The following is an 18,693-nucleotide window of genomic DNA, read 5'->3' on the forward strand; positions in this document are numbered from 1 at the left end:
ATAACTGAGGCTCAGTCAGGAGCTGTCACTTTTCCTTAGACACAGCATTCCCTAAGCAGCACTGTGCCTAGTGCTGGACCCCTGGTAGTTCTGGGCAAAGACCTGAGACACCAGGAACAAAGACTCCCAGCCCCATGGTCTCCTGGCCCAGGTTGATTTCATTAGTGAACACTATTTAAGGCTGCGACGTGGAGTTGAAACCTGGGGAGTCCCAAGTAGCCAATAAGAGGAATAACTTTTTCTGATTCCATCATTAATTGAAAATATCCTTGTCCAATATTTAAGTTGTTTCTCAGTCTTCTCATCCCTCATATCCCCTCCCCTCAGATGCCTCCCTGGCCCCATTTGTGGCTGGTCTCCACACTCCCAGACTAGGGTGGGCCAGCCTCCTTCACGGCCTCCTCCCCCTTGTCTTCCCAACACCCAACACAGCCTTTCTGGCCCCTATAGAACCAACACTACACTGTTCTCCATGGGGGACCCCAGGGCACCCTCATCTGTGTTCCTATGGGAGGCCCATAGAACCCTGCAGGGAATACCAGCTGCTTATATGCTGCTACTGCTACTGCTGCTAAGTCACTTCAGTCGTGTCCGACTCTGTGTGACCCCATAGACGGAAGCCCACCAGGCTCCCCCGTCCCTGGGATTCTCCAGGCAATAACATTGGAGTGGGTTGCCATTTCCTTCTCCAATGTGTGAAAGTGAAGTCGCTCAGTCGTGTCTGACCCTTAGCGACCCCACGGACTACAGCCTACCAGGCTCCTCCATCCATGGGATTTTCTAGGCAAGAGTACTAGAGTGGCTTGCCATTGCCTTCTCCGTGCTTATATGCTAAGGGACCGTAAACAAATTCCCTCCCTTGCAGGGCCTCAGTGTTCCCATCTGTGCAGTGAGGGGGAAGGAGAGAGTCTGCCTGCCCCCAGGGGCCTCCCAGTTCTCAAAAGACCAGACCTCCTGCCTCAAGGGTCAGATTTGAGCCCAAGGCTCCGGCCACAGCTGCCCTGTGCCTGCTCCTCCTCATGTGAGCTGGGCCAGAGTAGCTGCTCATCTGGCTGGAGAAGGGGCAGGTCCACACATCTGACCATGTGGAGACCCTCCCCAGGGTGTCCTCTGTCAGGTTCCCCCAAGGACTGTGGTCCACAATCTGCTTCAATCCCACATGTGCTCTGGGAAGAGCAGGTGACGGAGTCTGAAGACCTGGCTGCCGGGACGTAGCCACGTGTCTCTTGGCTCTGCCCTCAGTTTCCGAACCTGTGAAATGGGTTGGCTGGCTGATTACACACAACACCGCCCACCCCCGCAACCGGGTCCTCCCCATCCTGTCTCTTTAAACAGGGTTTAAATATACCACCAGGCCCACTCCAGACTGGTAGGGCCTCTGACTGCATCCACCTACGCCAAGCCCTCCGCAGAGCCGTGTTAGCAGGCACATTGCTCTGGCTGACCCACCTGAGGTTGGGGAGTGTGTGGGAGGCAGGGAGGTAAAGGGAATCCCTGCTCGTGCAGGGAAAACTCAAGGCTCTGGGCAGCCCCGCCTTCCTGGTTCCCAGCCCAAGGGAGACCCCTGCTGTCCACTGTGCTAGTCCCTTTTTCCTATTCCAGGGACCCCGAGGACCGGACGGACCAGCTGGGGAGCAGGGGTCCAAGGGCCTGAAGGTACTGACCCCCACCCCCTTCCTCTCGTCTCCTGACCCAGGGTGCTGGGTCAGGAATCCAGGCTTGCCGCCTCCTCTGTAACAGGCCCCTTGGGGACAGCAGGGCGTCCCTGAGAGGCTGCAGGGCATGCTCCTGAGAGGTCATGTGGCCGCCCTTCCTGGGGCTGGCATGCCCCCAGCGTGGGGACAGGGAAGGGAGAATGAGCCATCGGACTGGGCGAGCACGTGAGAGTGCGGGAGGCGGAGGCAGGCCTGGCCCCTGACTCCCCAAGCCCTTCCAGGATCCCTGGTTGCTGAGACGGCTTCCATCCCCATCAGGACGCAGGGGTCCATTGTTCTCGACCCAGAGCTCCTGGCCACTGGCCATCCACTCCCCTGAGTTTGCCCACCTGCACACTGGGGAGGGGCGTGTATGCGGTGACCTCCGGGGCTCCTTCTGTCTCTCGTGGAAGCAAGAGTCCCTTCTCAGGGAAGAGTCCTCCCCAGCACCCACTCTCCCCGCTTCATGCTTGGCTTCCTGCAGGGCCCGCCAGGACCACAGGGCAGACTGGGCCAGCCCGGGCAGCAGGTATGTGAGGCCAAAGCTGCCAGCCCCTCTCCCCGCTCCCTGTTCTGTGATGCATGCTTCTAACAGCCCACGTGTGTTTCCAGGGCATGGCTGGCGAGCGAGGGCACTTGGGCACACGAGGCTTTCCTGTAAGTAGCGCCGCCGGTTCATGAAAGTCTCTCTGTGGGACTTGGCGGGGGGGAGATAGCCCTGTTAGCCACCTTTCTCATCCTGCTGTGGAAATCCCGAAGGTTCTAGCTGCCCGCTCCCGCCCTGAAGACCCTCCAGCATGTCTGTTCCCCTCTGGGACTCAGGCTCCCATGTGACACGTGGCGGGACCCTCATTCGATATGACAGCTTGATTGAGACCCAGGGGCCAGGCAGGGCAGAGAAGGCCAGGGAGGGACTGAGGTCAGCTTGCTTTGTCCCTGCAGGGTCTCCCGGGTCCTTCCGGTCCCCCAGGCGACAAGGGCCTACCAGGAGAACCGGTAAGTGCCCATTCCCTCGCTCTTTGCATCTTTGCCCCTGGCAGGCTGGTCTAAGCTGCGTCCTCACCTGCTGGGTGGTGGTGGGGAGGTGGGTGTTGTCCTGTGATGAGACCAGGAGAGGGGTTAGAGAGGGGCAGTGTGGGGCTCTACCACCCTCATGGATAGGCCTCGGGTCAGAGAGAGAACACTGGCTGGGGAAGTTCGGGCCTCTAGACTGGGTCTACCTCCCTTGCCTTCCAGCCTCAGTTTTCTTGCCAGTAAGATGGGAATAATGGTTCCTCTCTTGCCATCCTGTGGCAAGGATGAAGTAAGGAAGCATGTAGAGAGTGCTTAGCACAGTGCAGAGTGGAGGGAACAGCATCCTTCAGGTGTGCGAAGGAGAGGGCAGGTTGCGGATAAACTGACATGCTGTCGGGGCCCTGCAGAGTCCAGCACGGCTGGTGCGGTCAGAGTTGGACCTCGGGGAAGGCAGGATGAGGTCACAGGGGCCAGTCACCCAGAGCCACGGATGGAGTTATTTCCTCATCCCAGAGGCAACAAGAAGCTGTTGAGGGGACGGAAACAGAGGGGATCTTCTAGGAGATCTCCCTGGAAGGGTGGGTTTTGGGGGGAGGTATACCCTGTGTTGAGGAGCCCCAGGAAGAGGCTGTGGCTGTGCTGATGGTGATGAAGAGAGCACCGTCTTGGGGCTTGGGAGGAGGGATCCGGGGACAGGGGGAGGACTGGAGATTGAGCAGCCCACATCTAGAAGCTCGGGCAGACGCCTTTTGGAACAATGGGTGGGCGAAACGGCATTCCAGGCCAAGGGCACAGAGTGAGTGAGGCTCAGGAGCCAGCCGGGAGGCTTCTGAGCAGGGGAGGCCACGCTGAGTCTTCGGAGATGCCTAGGAGAGGGTGCTGGTGGACGGGCAGGGGGTGATGCTGGATGCGGGTGAGGAGGGAGCTCGGGACCAGGGTCCTCAGTGAGGCGGGGGTGGGGGTGAGACCCGGAGAGTCCTGGGTTCCATGGTCCTCTCCCTCGCCTGTCCCTCCGACTGTACTACCAAGCCTCGGACCCCAAAGAGGGCCCAGGCTGGCTTCTTCCGACTGTCTGTGTGTCTGTCTATCTTCCAGGGCCCTCAGGGACCCCAGGGGCCAATTGGCCCTCCTGGAGAGATGGGACCCAAGGTGAGTGCCGAAGGGCTTTGTTCGTCTCGTGGTCTTGCTGGGGAGGAATCAGCCCTTCCCGGCCCTTCTCCTCAGGGCTCCCTGTCCTGTGTCCTGCAGGCACTGGTGGGGAGATGTCCTGGCACAGAGGGCAGATCCACCATGACGCCAGAGGGGGTGGGGTTGGGCTCCCCAGCCCAGGGGCAGCGGGTGGGATGCAGGCACGCCAGGACTCTCATGGGGGGTTGGCAGGGCCTCTTTTTCGGGTCCCTGGAGAGCAGCAATACTCCCCATCCTGACCCTGCTGGGACTTCACCCTGACACGGAGGTTTGACTACTGAACCAGTCCTCCTAAGGTCTTGCAGCAAGGAGCCTGAAAGGGGTCTCAGGCACCCCTGCCTTCTCCAGGGGAGAAAACTGAGCCCTAGGGTTTATGCAGGGGCTGTGGCCATGCTAATGATGATAACTCGGGGATCTCTCCCACCCTTGTCATCCTGGCCCGGCTGCAGAGAGAAGGAAGGGCTGGAATCCCTCAGTCCTGAATGCAGCATCTGTTGGCTCCCTCCCCTATTGTTATGTGAATCATGAAATTTTCCTCTCCACGCTTGCCAAGGGCTCCTACTGTGGTCAACCACACTCGTGGGGAGGGTGAAGGCTCCGGCAGCCTCTGGGCAGCCCCAAGGCTCCGCAGTCTGGGCCCAACCACCCCGCCTCTTGCCTAGTCCCAGTTCTAAGCTCCCAAAGGCTGCAGCCTGCTCCCAGCTCTGGGTCTCTCAGGGTGTGTTACCTCGGGCATGTCCCTTGCCCTCTCTGAGCCTGCCTCAGTTATCTCCTCCCTTGGCCACCGGGGAAACCAGGGACCAGCCCTTGCTCTAGGATGGACCAATGGCATTTTTTTTTTGCAGGGACCACCAGGTGCAGTGGGAGAACCGGGCCTTCCTGGGGAAGCTGGCATGAAGGTAAGAGGGGGATGAAAGAAGAGAAAAATAACTTGTTGAAACCAACTCCCAGCTGGCGGCCACGTCCTCCCCGTGGAAGAGAAACGAGCCTTTCTTGTGCCCAGGATAATGGGTTCTCTGTGCTCCTGGCTGGGGAGTAGGGCCTGGCCATGGCTGCAGCAGATGGCCCAGCCGGCCTGGAGCCCCCGTCGCTGCCCCCACCCCGTCTGGCAGTGTTTTCTCTGGCACCTGCCCCATGCTGGGGCGACCGGACCTCCTGGCCTCCCGCGATAGCATCTGCATTTCAACACCAGTGCCCCTCATTACCTGCGGGGAAACAGGAGCCCATTGATCCCTGGGCTCTAGGGAGACCCCGTCCCCGCTCTCCTGTTGGAAGAGGACCTGCTCCCTGTGCAGAACTTGGAGGCCTGGAACCTTGACTTAGTTTCAGAATCTTTTGCTTGAATAATGCAAGAAACTACCCCATGTATAAAACAGATAGAAATGGGACGGTTCTGGTTGGGGCCGGTCTGGGGACTCAGAGCTCCGCCTCCTCCTTGTGCCCTCAGACACCAGCAGAGAGGGAGTGTAGCTTGGAAACCTCCAGATGAGAGAGACCCTTCTGGGGTCTTCTGGAGGAGGTGGGGGACGTTTAGGGCTTCCCAGGTGACTCACTGGGGAAGAATCCGTCTGCCAGTAGACACAGGAGAGCCGGGGTTGATCCCTGGGTCGGGAAGATCCCCTGGAGGAGGAAATGGCAACCCACTCCAGTATTCCTGCCTGGAGAATCCCATGGACAGAGGAGCCTGGCGGGCTGTAGTCCATGGGATTGTAAAGAGGCAGATAGGACTGAGTGACTCAGCGCACATGCATGCACAGGGACATTGACTCTGGCTCATTAGGGCCTCTTCCTCATTTGGGTTTCTCTCCAGGGCTCGCAGGGGGAGGGTGAAGAAGGTGATCAGCCTCAGAGTTGCCATCTTTGCATCTGATACTCCCTGGAGCCAAACTAACTGCTTGGGTTTGGATCCTAAAACTGTCACCTAGTAGCTTCATAAGCTCGGGCTGGTTACTTAACCAGCAGTCCCTCAGTCTCCTCATTTGTAAAAGCAGACCCCTTCCCTGGCAGGGCTGTTCTGACAATTAGCTGTGTGAAATAGAAACGCACTGAAGCAGGGCTGTGTACGTGAGAGCTAAGCCGTGATGGTGGTGTGGTAGTGGTGGTCCCGAACATGCCCAGGGCGTACTGGGAGCAGGGGCTCTGGTTGGCGTTTCACAATTTCTCTCTGGTCCTGGAGGAGAAAGAACTCCCTTGGCCCCACCCCTGCCTCCCCCACCTCATAACTGATGAGAACAGGAGGGCTGAGAGCGGGGCTGGCCCTGTCCTCCCGCCCATGGACTTGTGTTTGGCTTCTCCTAGGGTGACCTTGGGCCTCTGGGCATCCCTGGGGAGCAGGGCCTCATTGGGCAGCGGGTAAGTCAAAGCAACCTGATTTTCCCTGGAAAGTCCCCCTCCCCTTCCCCCCTGGTATTTGGTGGAGAGAGGGCCTTTACTCAGCTTCCCTGAGCCTCAGTTTCCTCAACTATACAAACAGACCACGAATTTCTGCAGCCTCATCCAGCCTGCCTTTTGGCAGGCCAGCATTTCTGCAATGCAGAGGTGTTCTGCAGAGAAAAACATTCTGTGGTCAAAATGTTTGAGACTCTGCATGCTCGGTGTTCCCTCTTACAGGTTAGTGGAAGCATTTTCAAGGCTCTGAGATAGCCTGCAACCAAGAAATTGGGGGTTCTTTTCGGGGGGGATCCAGAATCTCCAAACTTATTTGACCTCCAAGTGTTTTTGTTGACAAACACCTGTTATCACCCTGTTCCATGGAAAGTTATGTGGAAGGTCATCTTTCGTTTTACCAAAAGAAACCCACAGAGCTTGGCTTCCTTTGAGAAGCTTTGGGACATCTCTGCACCTATCTATGTCCTGTGCTTGAATTATAAGGTCCCTGCCTAAATGTGGACTCTGGGGTGCTGTGAGGGATACAGAGCAAGCATCCTCTAGCGCCTTACGGATGGGGAAGGTGGGGCCCAGGAGTGAGGGAGAGTTAGTGTGGAGGGCTTGGTTAATGCAGGCACCAAGCACCCAGTCCAGTTTCTCATTTGTCCCTTTTCCCAATGCCTCCTGTTACTCCTGCCTAACGTTAAGAGGCTCCACAAACTGAGCTAAGATGTAAAATGAGGGGAGAGGGCCTCAGGGCACTAGAGGATGAGTGTGGAGCTTGAAGTCTTCAGATGGCAGTCTTGTCTGTCAACGAAAATTGAGCAGTAGAGTTTCTTGGAGTGCCGTGTTAAGCAGGATCCTGAGGCTCCTTCTGGGTTCACTAGGAAAGAGCATGGCGTGCACTTGCTTGATGCCCACTGTGTCAGGCACTTCACAGCAGTGAGCAACAGGAGGCTCCATCCTCATGGAGCCTCATTCTAGTAGATCGATTAGTGATGTCTGCCATGGACATAAGAGGAATGGCTCGTAGGTTGACTAGTGATGCCTGCCATGGACACAAGGATGGAATCCACACACCTGTCCCATCTGTGTAATCCCTGCGTTTGATGACTTCCGAGGCCCCTTTCAGCTCAGATGCTGAACAGCTATGAATAAGCAGAGGGAGACACAAACTTAGTTTGACAGCCCCTTAGAGACCTGAGGCATCCAGAGGCATCTCTGGAGCTAGAAAGGCAAGCAGGGAACCTGGTTGAAGGTCAGATGGGGATTCAGGGGCTTGGTATCATTCCCAAACTTGCTGGCAAGAAAGTCTGCGAAATGGCCTCACTTTCCTCATCTGAGAAATTGGGATTCCACCAAGGTGTTTTATGAGGGCTCACTCCAAATTCCCAGAATATATCTAACAGCTATCATCTGTGGGATGCTTATACTGGCTCTCATAGGAACCCTTAAAGGAAGTGTATCAGCCCATTTTCAGATGATGAAACAGACACCCATGGGAGCTAAGGAGGTTGCTTGTGGCCAGACCACCATGAACGAGAAGCCCAGTGGGGACATCGAGGTCTGACATCAAAGCCTGTTCAACCAGTAGGCTTCACTACCTCCCCAGTCCAACCAACCCGCCTGGACACAGGACCAGTACTTTCTATCTTGGGTAGCCCCTACCCCACCCCACCCTGCACACAGAACAGGTTGTGGCTAGGGGGTCTGCTCCACTGCTTACTGTTGTGCCAGGCACTCTAGGGCACTACTAGACGAGATCAGGGGTTGGGGTTTTGCCCTAGTGCAGGGGAGGAAATAAAATCACACTGAAACCCCCTCCCCAATAATGTCTCCTTATCTGTCCCACTACCCTTTCCAGGGAGAGCCAGGCCTCGAGGGTGACAGTGGCCCTGCAGGGCCTGACGGGCTGAAGGTAAGTGTCCTTCTGGTGCAGAGTCTGGGGGAGAGAGAATATTCTGGAACTGCCTTCTGCCTCTGGCCCCACTGCCCTCCCATCCAATACCCAGCTATTCCCCCCAGAAGCACTGTGTTCTCATAAAGTCTGAGATCAGTCCTCCAGCTTCTAGGGCGTGCAGGCTGTGTAGGGGTGAGCCCTGCCCAGTGCCCGCTCCCTACCCTGCTCAGGTGGGACTGGGGACTAACCCCTCCTTCTACTCCTCACTGCCACCTTTCTCCTCAAAACTGCAGCTTCTCTTGGCTCAAGGTGGCACCAGGTCAGCAGCTTTGTTATCTATTATCTTCCAGACATCTTAAAAGATCAGAAGAGTAATCACCACCCATGACTCATAGCCACTATTTCTGGAGGACTAGTCACAGACTATCAGGGACTACACTAAGCGCTTTGTATGTATCGCTTAGATCAGTGCTATGGGGTAAGTCGTGTCTTTGGATGAGGAAACTGAGACTCAGGTTAAGCAACTTGTCCAAGAACACATGCTAGTAACTGGCACAGGCAAGACCTAAGGCTCAGCGACCTCTCTGCACCATGCGCCCATTCTAAATGTGAAGAGACTGAGGCTCAGGCTGAGGTGTATTCATCCAGAGTCTATGGCTGTGGGTGAAAATCCAAAATTCAAACCCAGGGCTCGTTGGCACCAAAGCATGTGGGCCCATCTCAGCCCTGCTGCTGAGATTCATCTGTCGGCCACAGATGCTGGGATCTTAAGGAGGTGCTAGGGCTCCCCCAGACTCCAGGGCAGGTGGTCATCACTCTCTGACTTTCCAGCCCTCACCTCCAGCCCTGGCTTGTCCCTGGCCCCCACCCCGACCTAGCCCTGAACTATTGTTAGGTGGGTTTTCCCAGGGCTGACCCAAGTGTCCCAGCCCAGGCTTCCCTTGGTCACCACTGATTCTCCTATGACCTCAGATAAGCACCCCCTTCTCTGGGCCTGCGTTGCCCTGTCCCCAGGATGCCTAGGTGACAGGCCCCTGGCTGGCTCCCCCATCTGCCTGCCTTTTGCTCGCAAGGTTGAGAGCGCCCCCTGTCTGCCATCCATCTGCCTTCTCTCACCTCCAGCCCTGCTGCATCCTAGGGTCTGGCTCCAGAGACCCAGAGCCCCTGATGGCCTCTCCACACTCTTTGACAAGTGCCTGCATGAATTGTGATGATGCTGATGAACATTCTGGCTAAAGTGCTTTGTACACTCAGTGCGCTTGCGTCACCTGCCTTCAGAGCTTTGGATGAATTAACCCATTTAATTCTCCCAGCAATCCTCTGAGCTGGATTCATTACCGCCTCCATTTAACAGATGAGGAAACCAAGGCATGGTGTGTGGGGGTCCTTCACTTTTGGGCAGCCACCTTATGTCTCCTTGGAATCTCTGCTGAGGTGGGCTGGGAGGAGATCTTCCAGGCTTGGGCGCCTCACGCAGTCATTCCTGCTCACTTGTGATGGCTCCTGGGCCCTACTGCTTCCTCTTCCACTCCCTCCAAAGCCAATTCTACCTAGGGCTGGAGTAGTTGTGCAGATGTGTGGTGTCTGGGCTTCCTTGGTGGCTCAGATGGGAAAGAATCTGCCTGCAATGCAGGAGACCCTTGTTCAGTCTCTGGTTCGGGAAGATCCCCTGGAGAAGGGAATGCCTACACACTCCAGTATTCTTGCCTGGAGAATCCCATGGACAGAGGAGCCTGATGGGCTACAGTCCATGGGGTCACAAAGAGTCGGACACGACTGAAGCAACTTAGCACACTCGCACAGTGTCTTCCTGGGCCTTGCATGAGTCCAGGAGAGAATCTGTTTCCTTCACGGCGTTTGTCCAAGCATCACCTTCATGGTGAGAACAGCCTCTCAGACATGCTCAGCACTTTACCGTTTATGCTGATTATCTCTTTTGAGTTTGCTGACGACCAGCTGATGGTGGCAACCATGACGGGGATTCCTGCTAATAGCTCACGTTTATCCAGTGCTTGGGCACTAGATGCTATGCTAAGCTATTTACATGGATTATCTCCTTCACTCTCCACAGTAACCCTTTGGTGCTTATTTTGCGAATGAGGAAACTTGCCCGAGCCAACAGCTGTTGAGAGCTGAATCCGATAGTGGGGGAGGAGGTATTGCCCCCTGAGCAGAGAACCTTGGAGTGAGAAGAACCAGAACCCAGGGTCTTACCTGTGCTCTGCCGTGAACTCACATGTGGCGTTAGGAAGTCTCTACCGCTCTCTAGGCCTCAGTTTCCCCATCCGTAAATAGCGAGGGCTGAGCTGGGCAACTTGTAAAGGCTCTTCTCAGCACTGACATATGTCCTGGATTCTGGGACCCTAGTCCTTTACCCCCAGAGCCCTTTCTGCATGAGATCCACCACTGGGTGTGTGGAGGCTCTGGGGGTCTGGGTTGGTCTTGGAGCCAGTGCCCTTCCAGAGCCCAGGCTAGGGCCCCTCGCAGAAAGCCAGCCCAGCCACCTGGAACAGGGTGCCCACCTCTGAGGGTGAGGAGAGCAGGTGGCCAGGATAACAGGCCAGAAGGGGAATCCTGGAGCCAAGAGCATCCACAGGAGGCTCGTCAGGGCCAGCCTTGTCTCTATGCCAGGCTGGGCTTGGAATCTGAGCATCTCAGTGGGAAGGGACCTCAGAGACCCACCTGCTCGACCCTCTCCTGGTGCCCAGATCTGTTCTGCACTGGCCCACACCCCAGCTTGGCTCTTGCCTCCCTCAGCTGTGTCATCTCTAGATCACCCCCTACCCCCACTCACTGGGGCATTCTCTCAGACCAGAGCTAGAAACTGCCCCAGCCATCCTGGGCCCCAGCTGCCTACGCCCAAAGCCCGGGGCCCTGGCGCAACCAGCCTGCAGACCGCCCTCAGCGTCCTGGTTCCCAGGCTCCGGCTGCTTGCCCTGCACACCCTGCTCTTTCTGCTGGACCCACACCAGTCTGTCAGTGTCCCTCGTAAAGTGTGGCGCCAGAAAACAAAACTGCCAAAGATGCTCTCCGCCTCTCCAGTCCTGCTCCTCTGCCACCCCTTCCCCCCACCACGGCTTCACCCCCTCTCCCCGGGGGCTTCTCTCTCCAATCGCAGCTCAGCCACCTGCAGACCAGCCACAGGCCCCTGCTGCCCTGCTCCTCCCCGCACCCATTGCCTGACTGAAGCCCTTGCACCTGCTCTGCTCAGGGGGGCCGAGGGCAAGAACCCCGTCCCGGCACAGCCCGGCCTGTTGGAACACGGCCTGAAATGGCGGGTGCTGTGTGAGCATTCGCTGCCACCCACCCGACAGGGGAGATGTACTGCAGCCAGTGAGAACGAGGGCTGTTTAGAGCAGGCAGCAAAGGGAGCGCTTCCTCTCAGTAAATGGAGTGAGACATTTTAAAAAAGCAGTAGGCGGAGACATGCAGTCCAACTGGATTAAGCCTTTAAAGCTAAATTTACTAACTAACTTCATTGCTTTGGAACAGTTGTTTCAGCGCTCTGAACCTGGTATGTAGCCATTGAAACTATTCCTTTTTACTTATTGTAAATGGTTTTGTGTAAACAAGGGTTGAAAGCGCAACTCGGAGACATGGAAAGAGTTTGTTCCGAGAGGCTGAATCGGCTGAATTCTTTCCTTTATAAAAATTTCCTTACGCTTTTTAAGGCTCTTGTTCTCCCACTGTGTCTACAGGGCTGGAGAGAAAGCATCTCAGCCTTCCAGCCTGTCCCTCTCCTGTAAACTCCACGGGGTGGGCGTGGTCGAGGCCCTCTCTTCCGTCTGATTGGTCCGCTCCTTGGCCTAGGCAGGGCCACTGGACGATGTCACGTACTGTGTGCTGTCTGTGCCGGGCTGACCCTTTTGGCTGAGCCATCAGGGGAATCCAGGATCTGGTCGGCACTGGACACCCCAATGGAGCCCTGAGGTTCGGCGCCTCTGGTGGACTTGGTGACTAATTTATTCTCTCTGACCTCCTTCCTCGTGTCTTTCCACCCCAGGGGGACAGGGGTGACCCCGGGCCTGACGGCGAACGTGGCGAGAAGGGCCAAGAGGGACTGAAGGGCGAGGACGGGCCGCCCGGCCCCCCTGGCATCACTGGCGTCCGGGTGAGTGTGCCAGCATTTGTGGCTCCTGGGTCAGAATAAACACTCGTGCCTTCCGGCAGTTGGGCAGGAGGTCGTTGGACAGCAGCCACCAAAGGGTCTTGTGTTTCTCTCCTTCCTTCACTGGAGCAGTTTGCAGAGCATAAACCTGACTGTGTCCCTCCCGTACCTCCCTAGTGCCCATGGGAATGAGGTCACTCTCCTTGGTTTGTCTGCTGTGCCCTACACAAACCTGGACCCTGCTGACCTCATCCTGCTCAACGCCCACTTTCAGCCACACTGAAATTAGCAGGAGAGGCATTGGTCCAGTACTCCATCAGCAACTTGCCGCGTGACCTTTCACTTGTTCTTGCCCTCCCTGGGTCACCCCTTTGGTAGGATGAAGGCTTTGGAAGAATGTGTGCTGAGATCGTTTTTGAGTCCCAGTGTTGCAGGAGCTCTTTCTTAGTGAACTTTTGAGCATCATGAGTGTGGAAAGGGCAGAAACACGTGGCAGAAATAGCCCTGACCCGGAGCCCAAAGGCTGAGCTCTGGCTCGAGCACCCACTGTCACTGTGACTTTACGCACATCAAACTGCCTGTCTCTGAGCCTTGGATTTTTCATCTAAAGAACTGATGAAACTTTGGATTGGAAAGCACTTTATAAAATGAACTAGAAATATAGCAAATTATCTTTATGAGTTTGGAGGAGGACGTGACTGAAGCTGGTGGTGGTGATGATGTAGTCATGATGGTGGGGGTGGTGATGACAGTGATGAAGATAGTGATGATGGCCATAGTGAGGATGATGGTGGTCGTGGCGGTGACGGCGGGGATGGGGGTGATGCAGCGGTGACGCTGCTGTGAGTCTGGTGGTGGGAATGGTGGTGATGGGAATGCAACGATGACGCTGCTGTGAGTGTGGTGGTGGGAATTATGGTGATGGGGATGGTGGTGATGCAGTGATGACGCTGCTGTGAGTGTGGTGGTGGTTATGAGAATGGTGGTGATGGTGATGATATGGTGACGCTGGTGTGAGTGTGGTGGTGGTGGGAATGGTGGTGGTGGTGACGGCGATGGTAGTGATGATGAGCTGCTAATGGTGGTGGTACTGATGCTGGTGTGACAGTGGCCGTGGTGATGGGAATGATGGTGATGACAGTGTTAGCGTGTGATGCTGGAGCGGGTGGTATTGATCGTGGAGAGGATGGTGGCTCTGGTGATGGTGACGGTGGGGTTGATAATGGCAGTTGTGGTCGTGATGATGATGATGTTGGTGGGACTGATGCGTTGGTGATGGTGGTGGCCGAGGCAGGGGTTTGGCGGTGGCTCTGGGGATGGTGACGGTGGCTCTGGGGATGGTGTCGGGGGCTCTGGGGATGGTGACGGTGGCTCTGGGGATGGTGTTTGTGGTGTTATTGCAGTGTTTCTGTCCATATTTTGCTGTCACTGCCAATTCTCATACGCTGGGGCTGGAAAGAGGTCCGTTGGGGCCAGACTGTGTGTGTGTTGGGTGGCAGAGGTGATGAGAGGCCTGTATTTGAGTGTCTTTGGATTGAGGCTGCAGAACAGGAGTCTCCCACTCTGTGGTCTGGAAACAGTGGAGGATTTAAAAAATAGAATTGTATGAGCCATCAGGGCCTTTCCAGAAATACACCTGTATGGGTGGGGGCCCAGCAGATGTCTTCATTCTGGCCCCACAGGCTCACCCCACTGTATGCTCTCACCCTTACTCAGGGTTTCCCACACCATTGGGGATGCTCCCAGCTGGAGACGGGCCTGTCAGAACAAGTGGCCAGCAGGCTGCCCTGTCCTGGGGGAGATTCCCGTCTCCCTGGCCCTGGACTGCATTCTTTGTCCCTGACTCACTCCTCCTGCTGATGAGGAATCAGCCATTCCAGTCACTTCAGCCCACTGGCGAATGCCACCAGCTCCTATAATCATGACTCACAATTGCCCAGACAGGACCCGCTTAGGAAAAGGGGTGTCCCAGAAAGTAAGAATCCACATTTCATTCTACCTAGCTGGGTGATCTGTGTCCGCAGGGTCTCCGTCTCCCCGAGACTGTTTCTTTAGCTCTAACATGGGATAAACAATCCCTTCCTCCCAGCCCTGTGGCCAGAATCACACAAAACATGATAGAGTTCAGATGCAGTACCTGGCCCATGACTGAGACCATGCTGTATTTAATTACTGGAGGAGCAAAAGACCTTGAGATTGTCAAACCCAGGGCTGTCAGCTCTGTGAGGCCAGTACCGCCACTGCCCCCACTTGGCAAAGATGTAGATCGCAGGAAGTGTGCTGACGCTCATGGTCACACGGGCATTGAGTGCAGAATACCAGTCTGAACCCAGGCGGTCTGCCTCGAGAGCTGGTGCTCTGCAGATCTGTGGATCTGCCTCAGTTTCCTCTCATTGCTCATCTTTTTCTCTCTTCCCCTCTTTTCCTTTCAGGGTCCTGAAGGAAAACCAGGGAAGCAAGGCGAGAAGGGCCGGACGGGAGCCAAGGTAGGGACCCCTCCTCCCCACACCTGAATCGGCCATGTCCCTGCCCCCTAGCTCCCGCCCTCCCCTCCGCTCTGCGGACACCTGGTGACACCCTGTCTCTCCTCCACTGCAGGGTGCCAAGGGCTACCAAGGACAGCTGGGTGAGATGGGCGTCCCTGGAGACCCCGGACCCCCTGGCACCCCAGGCCCTAAAGGGTCCCGGGGCAGCCTGGGACCAACGGTGAGAACTCTCTGGGTGGCTGGGGTGAGGGTCATGGAGCCGAGGGCAGAGAGGAAAGCATTGCCGGCCTCACTTTGTGTCTGCCCTCCCAGACACATCTTTGGAATCGTATATCCCTTTGGGGACCTACAGAAGCTCTCACCCCTCCCCTGTAAAGTACATGCAGCACAGAATTTCTTGCCATTTGAAGGGGGTCTGTGGATCTTCTGAAGCCCTTTATAACCCCTGTTATCTAGTCCTGCTGTCAGAGTGTAGGGAAGGGACCAGACCCTTGGGGGTATTTTTATTGGATAAGGACTTTTCCCATTGGAAATAGATTCATGGGGGGCAGGATGAAGCTACTCCAGACCCCTGGGTGACCCTGAGGGTGGTCTAGCGCATCGCTGGCCTGCCCTGAAGGAAGGGCCCCTTAAGGGTTTGATCACCGCAGCAGGAGGAAAACCCCAAGAGGAAGCGAGGGAAGGGGCAGACAAGGCTGGTGCGGCGTCTCTGAGCTGCCGATGTGCACCAATAAACAGCTGTGCTGGTTCGTGGCATTTGCAAGATTCCGTGGTATAAATGCTCCCACGGTAGCCGATTCCCAGCTACCAGCGTGATGTCACTGAGTGCAGACTCGGAGGGGATGTCTGAGAAAGCCCCATTAGCTGGTAGGGTCTGTCTGTATCCCCGGGGTTTCACACCCATGGGGGGTCCTGGAACGGTTCCCCTGCAGATACTGGCTACCCAGGGATAACAGTGTTTCTGCCACACAGATTCAATCAACAGAAATATCCTCATGAGCATAGATAAAAACAAAATGTAGTAAAATAATTAGGAAGGGATGAATTTGGGATATTTATCATCTGTGTTTTTAATATAATTGATTTATCTGTAAGTTCATATGATTTAACTTTTCATCATGGTTTTGTTTAATAATTGGCTCACAAAATTGGGGAAAATTTAGCAGCTGGCTCTCTAAACCACTGGAGCTGGAAGAGGGAAGGGCTAGGGGAGGAGGAGTGCTCCAGAGAACCACTTGCTTTCCACTCGGTCTCCGGACCGGGTTCTGAGCAGAGCGGACGTGCCAGGCTGCTGGACTGAACTGGGCGGGAGCCTGTGGGAGACAGTGACCGCCTTCCTTCTGTGAGGGTCACACTGGGTACCAACGGGGGTCTCCTCCCCTCACAGGGTGCTCCAGGACGGATGGGGGCCCAAGGAGAGCCGGGACTGGCTGGTTACGACGTAAGGAGCGCTCACCTTCCCACTTTCTGGAACTCTGCCCGGCAGGCCTGGACTCTGGCCGCCTCGGCCGCTGCCCCCACTGCCTCCCAGCCGAGGGCCACACAGATCCATGGTCTCCCTCGCCCCCAGGAAGACCTCGGTCCACAGGCCACCAGTGGGCCAGACAGGGCTGGGGTGAACAGACAGACCCCCTGAGTCCCTGGCCTCGCTCAGCCTTTCTTTCCCGTGGTGGGTGCTGCACACACCTCGTTTCTGAACTTTGCAGCTGCTCTCTGTGGAAGTGGTGGGTCGGAGCCCGTTTTTGCATCCGATTTGGCAACCCCCCACCCACCCCTTAGAGGTGGCCGAGCCAAATCCATGTTAGACATCTGGGAGGTGAGGCCTCGGAGAGGCGTGCAGCTTGCTCAGAGAGGGAATCTGAGGCTCGGGGAGCCATAAGAATGTGTGCGCAAGGCCCGACAGCTTCTGAAGCTTGACGGTGGGGTCCAGTGTCTGAAACAGAAGCAGCAGGGAGAGGAGGAGAGGCAGAGGGAAGGAGAGGGAAACTGGAGAGTGGGTGCTGGGAGCCCAAGGTGGGGGTCTGCACCTTCAGGCCTCACCCCGGCCTGGGAAAGCCTGCTGAAGCAAGCATTTGCCCCCTGCCTCTGCCCAGGAGGACACACCTCGGGGCTCTGCTGAGATCTGCAGCCAGGTCTGCTCCAAGATGCGTGAGCAGAGGCTTCAGCCACTCAAGCAAACACCCGTTAGAGGAGTGTCTGGGACCAACAGGGCATGTCCAGGCGGCCAGCACTCAGAGAGGCACTGAGCCTGCTCAAAGTCACACGGCGAGTTGGGACAGAGTAGGATCGCACAGCCCAGAGCGTCTCCATCTTTGAGTTCTTGTCCATCCTCGGCTCCTCCCGACTCCTCCCTCCCCCGTGCTCTCACCTCCTGCCGTCTTATTTCTTGCAGGGACACAAAGGCATCATGGGACCCCTTGGACCTCCTGGACCAAAGGGTGAAAAGGTGGGTGTCTGGTTCTGGGTGGCAACTGCTTTCTCATATCCAGGGCCACTGGGAGCAAGTCCTGGGGCCCCTGAGGCTGGGCTAGCATGGGTTCGTGGCAGGCTCACCCCTGTTCACACCCTGGTCAACCCAGAGGCCAGTGTCACCCTGGCTGTGGCCTTCAGGCAGTAGTCATTAGACCTGCACTGAGCACAGGTATCTTGGGTGTCATCTCTGTGCCTGGCACCGGAACAAAAATGGACGCGGCTGCTGCTTTCCTGGGGCTCCGGTTGAACAGGGGAAATGGACATCAGTGATGTAAGGATGGCTCAGAGGTTAAAGCATCTGCCTCCAATGCGGGAGACCCGGGTTCGATCCCTGGGTCGGGAAGATCCCCTGGAGAAGGAAACGGTAACCCACTCCAGTATTCTTGCCTGGAGAATCCCATGGACGGAGAAGCCTGGTAGGCTACAGTCCATGGGGTCGCAAAGAGTCGGACACGACTGAGCTACCGAACGGAACGGAACGGATGTAAGGATGCCGTCTGTCATCCATGTGAAGATGGGGGAGCAAAGCCTCACTAGTGAATGAGATCACCCGGCGAGAGCCGGGGGAGGGCTCAGGATGGAGAGTGAGAAGCACGGGCATTTCAAGGCCAGGAACTGCCCAGGCAGAGGGAAGGTGTGTCCAGGCCCCACCCCTTGGTTCCAGATTCAACAGAAGACAGGAAGTGGTAGAAGGAACCTCGCTGATGGCCGCACCCCTCCCCACTGTGTAGGTGGGGATGTGGCTCCCGCAGGTCTGAGGGTCACATTCCGAGGCAGCACCGAGCTGGCCCAGGACCCAAGTCTCTGAGTCCTACATTAGCGGAGTCCCTTCCTTCCTTTCTTCCCTCTTCCCCTGATGGCTCAGCGGGAACAAGCTCCTATGAGGCGTCCCCCCACCCCACCCCACCGCCCACTGCAGTCTCCTTGTTCCCGGTTCCCAAAGCTTCCTTTCTTTTGCCGAGTCAGCGCCCCACTAACTACATCCCGCTGTTTAGTGAATCACCGTGGCCTAGCTTGCCATCCAGCTGGCCCCTTCCTTCTGCTTGGAGAAGAACAGCTCTGCAGCAGGCCGCAGGCTCTGACACATCCCACAGGAAGCCGCGCAAGCCTCACACAGGATCCCTAGTCCCTCCTTGGCCCTCACGGTCTGCCAGAGCTGGTGCAGGAAGGGTTAACACGAACTCTGAAACAAGAGGATGCCTTCACTTTGGGCCATCCACAGCCCCAAAAGCAGTCCCTGTGCCTGCCGAGAACTAGATCCTAACCCCAAATCTGCCCTGAGTCTGCCGGGGCCTTGGGAGGGGCCCCAGGATTCCCCAAGCCTTGATTGCCTCTTCTGTGAAGTGGGTGGGTACTTTGGGCATGTGAAGCTAAGCAGGACATCACGTATACGTCAGCCAGATGCACTTTCTGACTTCTATGGTATTATTTTGAGTTCAGTCATTCATCTGCTAACCAACAGGT

At 56.4% G+C, this 18,693-nt stretch overlaps 1 protein-coding gene across 1 annotated transcript in view; it reads left to right on the forward strand.

The window, feature by feature from the left end:
• COL27A1 (collagen type XXVII alpha 1 chain) overlaps nucleotides 1–18,693 on the forward strand; it is a 154,515-nt gene that overhangs the window by 105,035 nt on the left and 30,787 nt on the right. Inside the window, exons 29-41 of the mRNA XM_055427661.2 lie at nucleotides 1,603–1,656; nucleotides 2,179–2,223; nucleotides 2,307–2,351; nucleotides 2,637–2,690; nucleotides 3,804–3,857; nucleotides 4,742–4,795; nucleotides 6,195–6,248; nucleotides 8,128–8,181; nucleotides 12,167–12,274; nucleotides 14,704–14,757; nucleotides 14,870–14,977; nucleotides 16,145–16,198; nucleotides 17,150–17,203. Coding sequence (XP_055283636.2) covers nucleotides 1,603–1,656; nucleotides 2,179–2,223; nucleotides 2,307–2,351; nucleotides 2,637–2,690; nucleotides 3,804–3,857; nucleotides 4,742–4,795; nucleotides 6,195–6,248; nucleotides 8,128–8,181; nucleotides 12,167–12,274; nucleotides 14,704–14,757; nucleotides 14,870–14,977; nucleotides 16,145–16,198; nucleotides 17,150–17,203 — 792 coding nt within the window. The remainder of the gene's footprint in view (nucleotides 1–1,602; nucleotides 1,657–2,178; nucleotides 2,224–2,306; nucleotides 2,352–2,636; nucleotides 2,691–3,803; nucleotides 3,858–4,741; nucleotides 4,796–6,194; nucleotides 6,249–8,127; nucleotides 8,182–12,166; nucleotides 12,275–14,703; nucleotides 14,758–14,869; nucleotides 14,978–16,144; nucleotides 16,199–17,149; nucleotides 17,204–18,693) is intronic.

The sequence above is a fragment of the Moschus berezovskii genome, chromosome 7 (assembly GCF_049115385.1).
Source record: "Moschus berezovskii isolate FMDL1 chromosome 7, NW_MosBer_1.0, whole genome shotgun sequence".
In the NCBI taxonomy this organism is placed as follows: Eukaryota; Metazoa; Chordata; class Mammalia; order Artiodactyla; family Moschidae; genus Moschus; species Moschus berezovskii.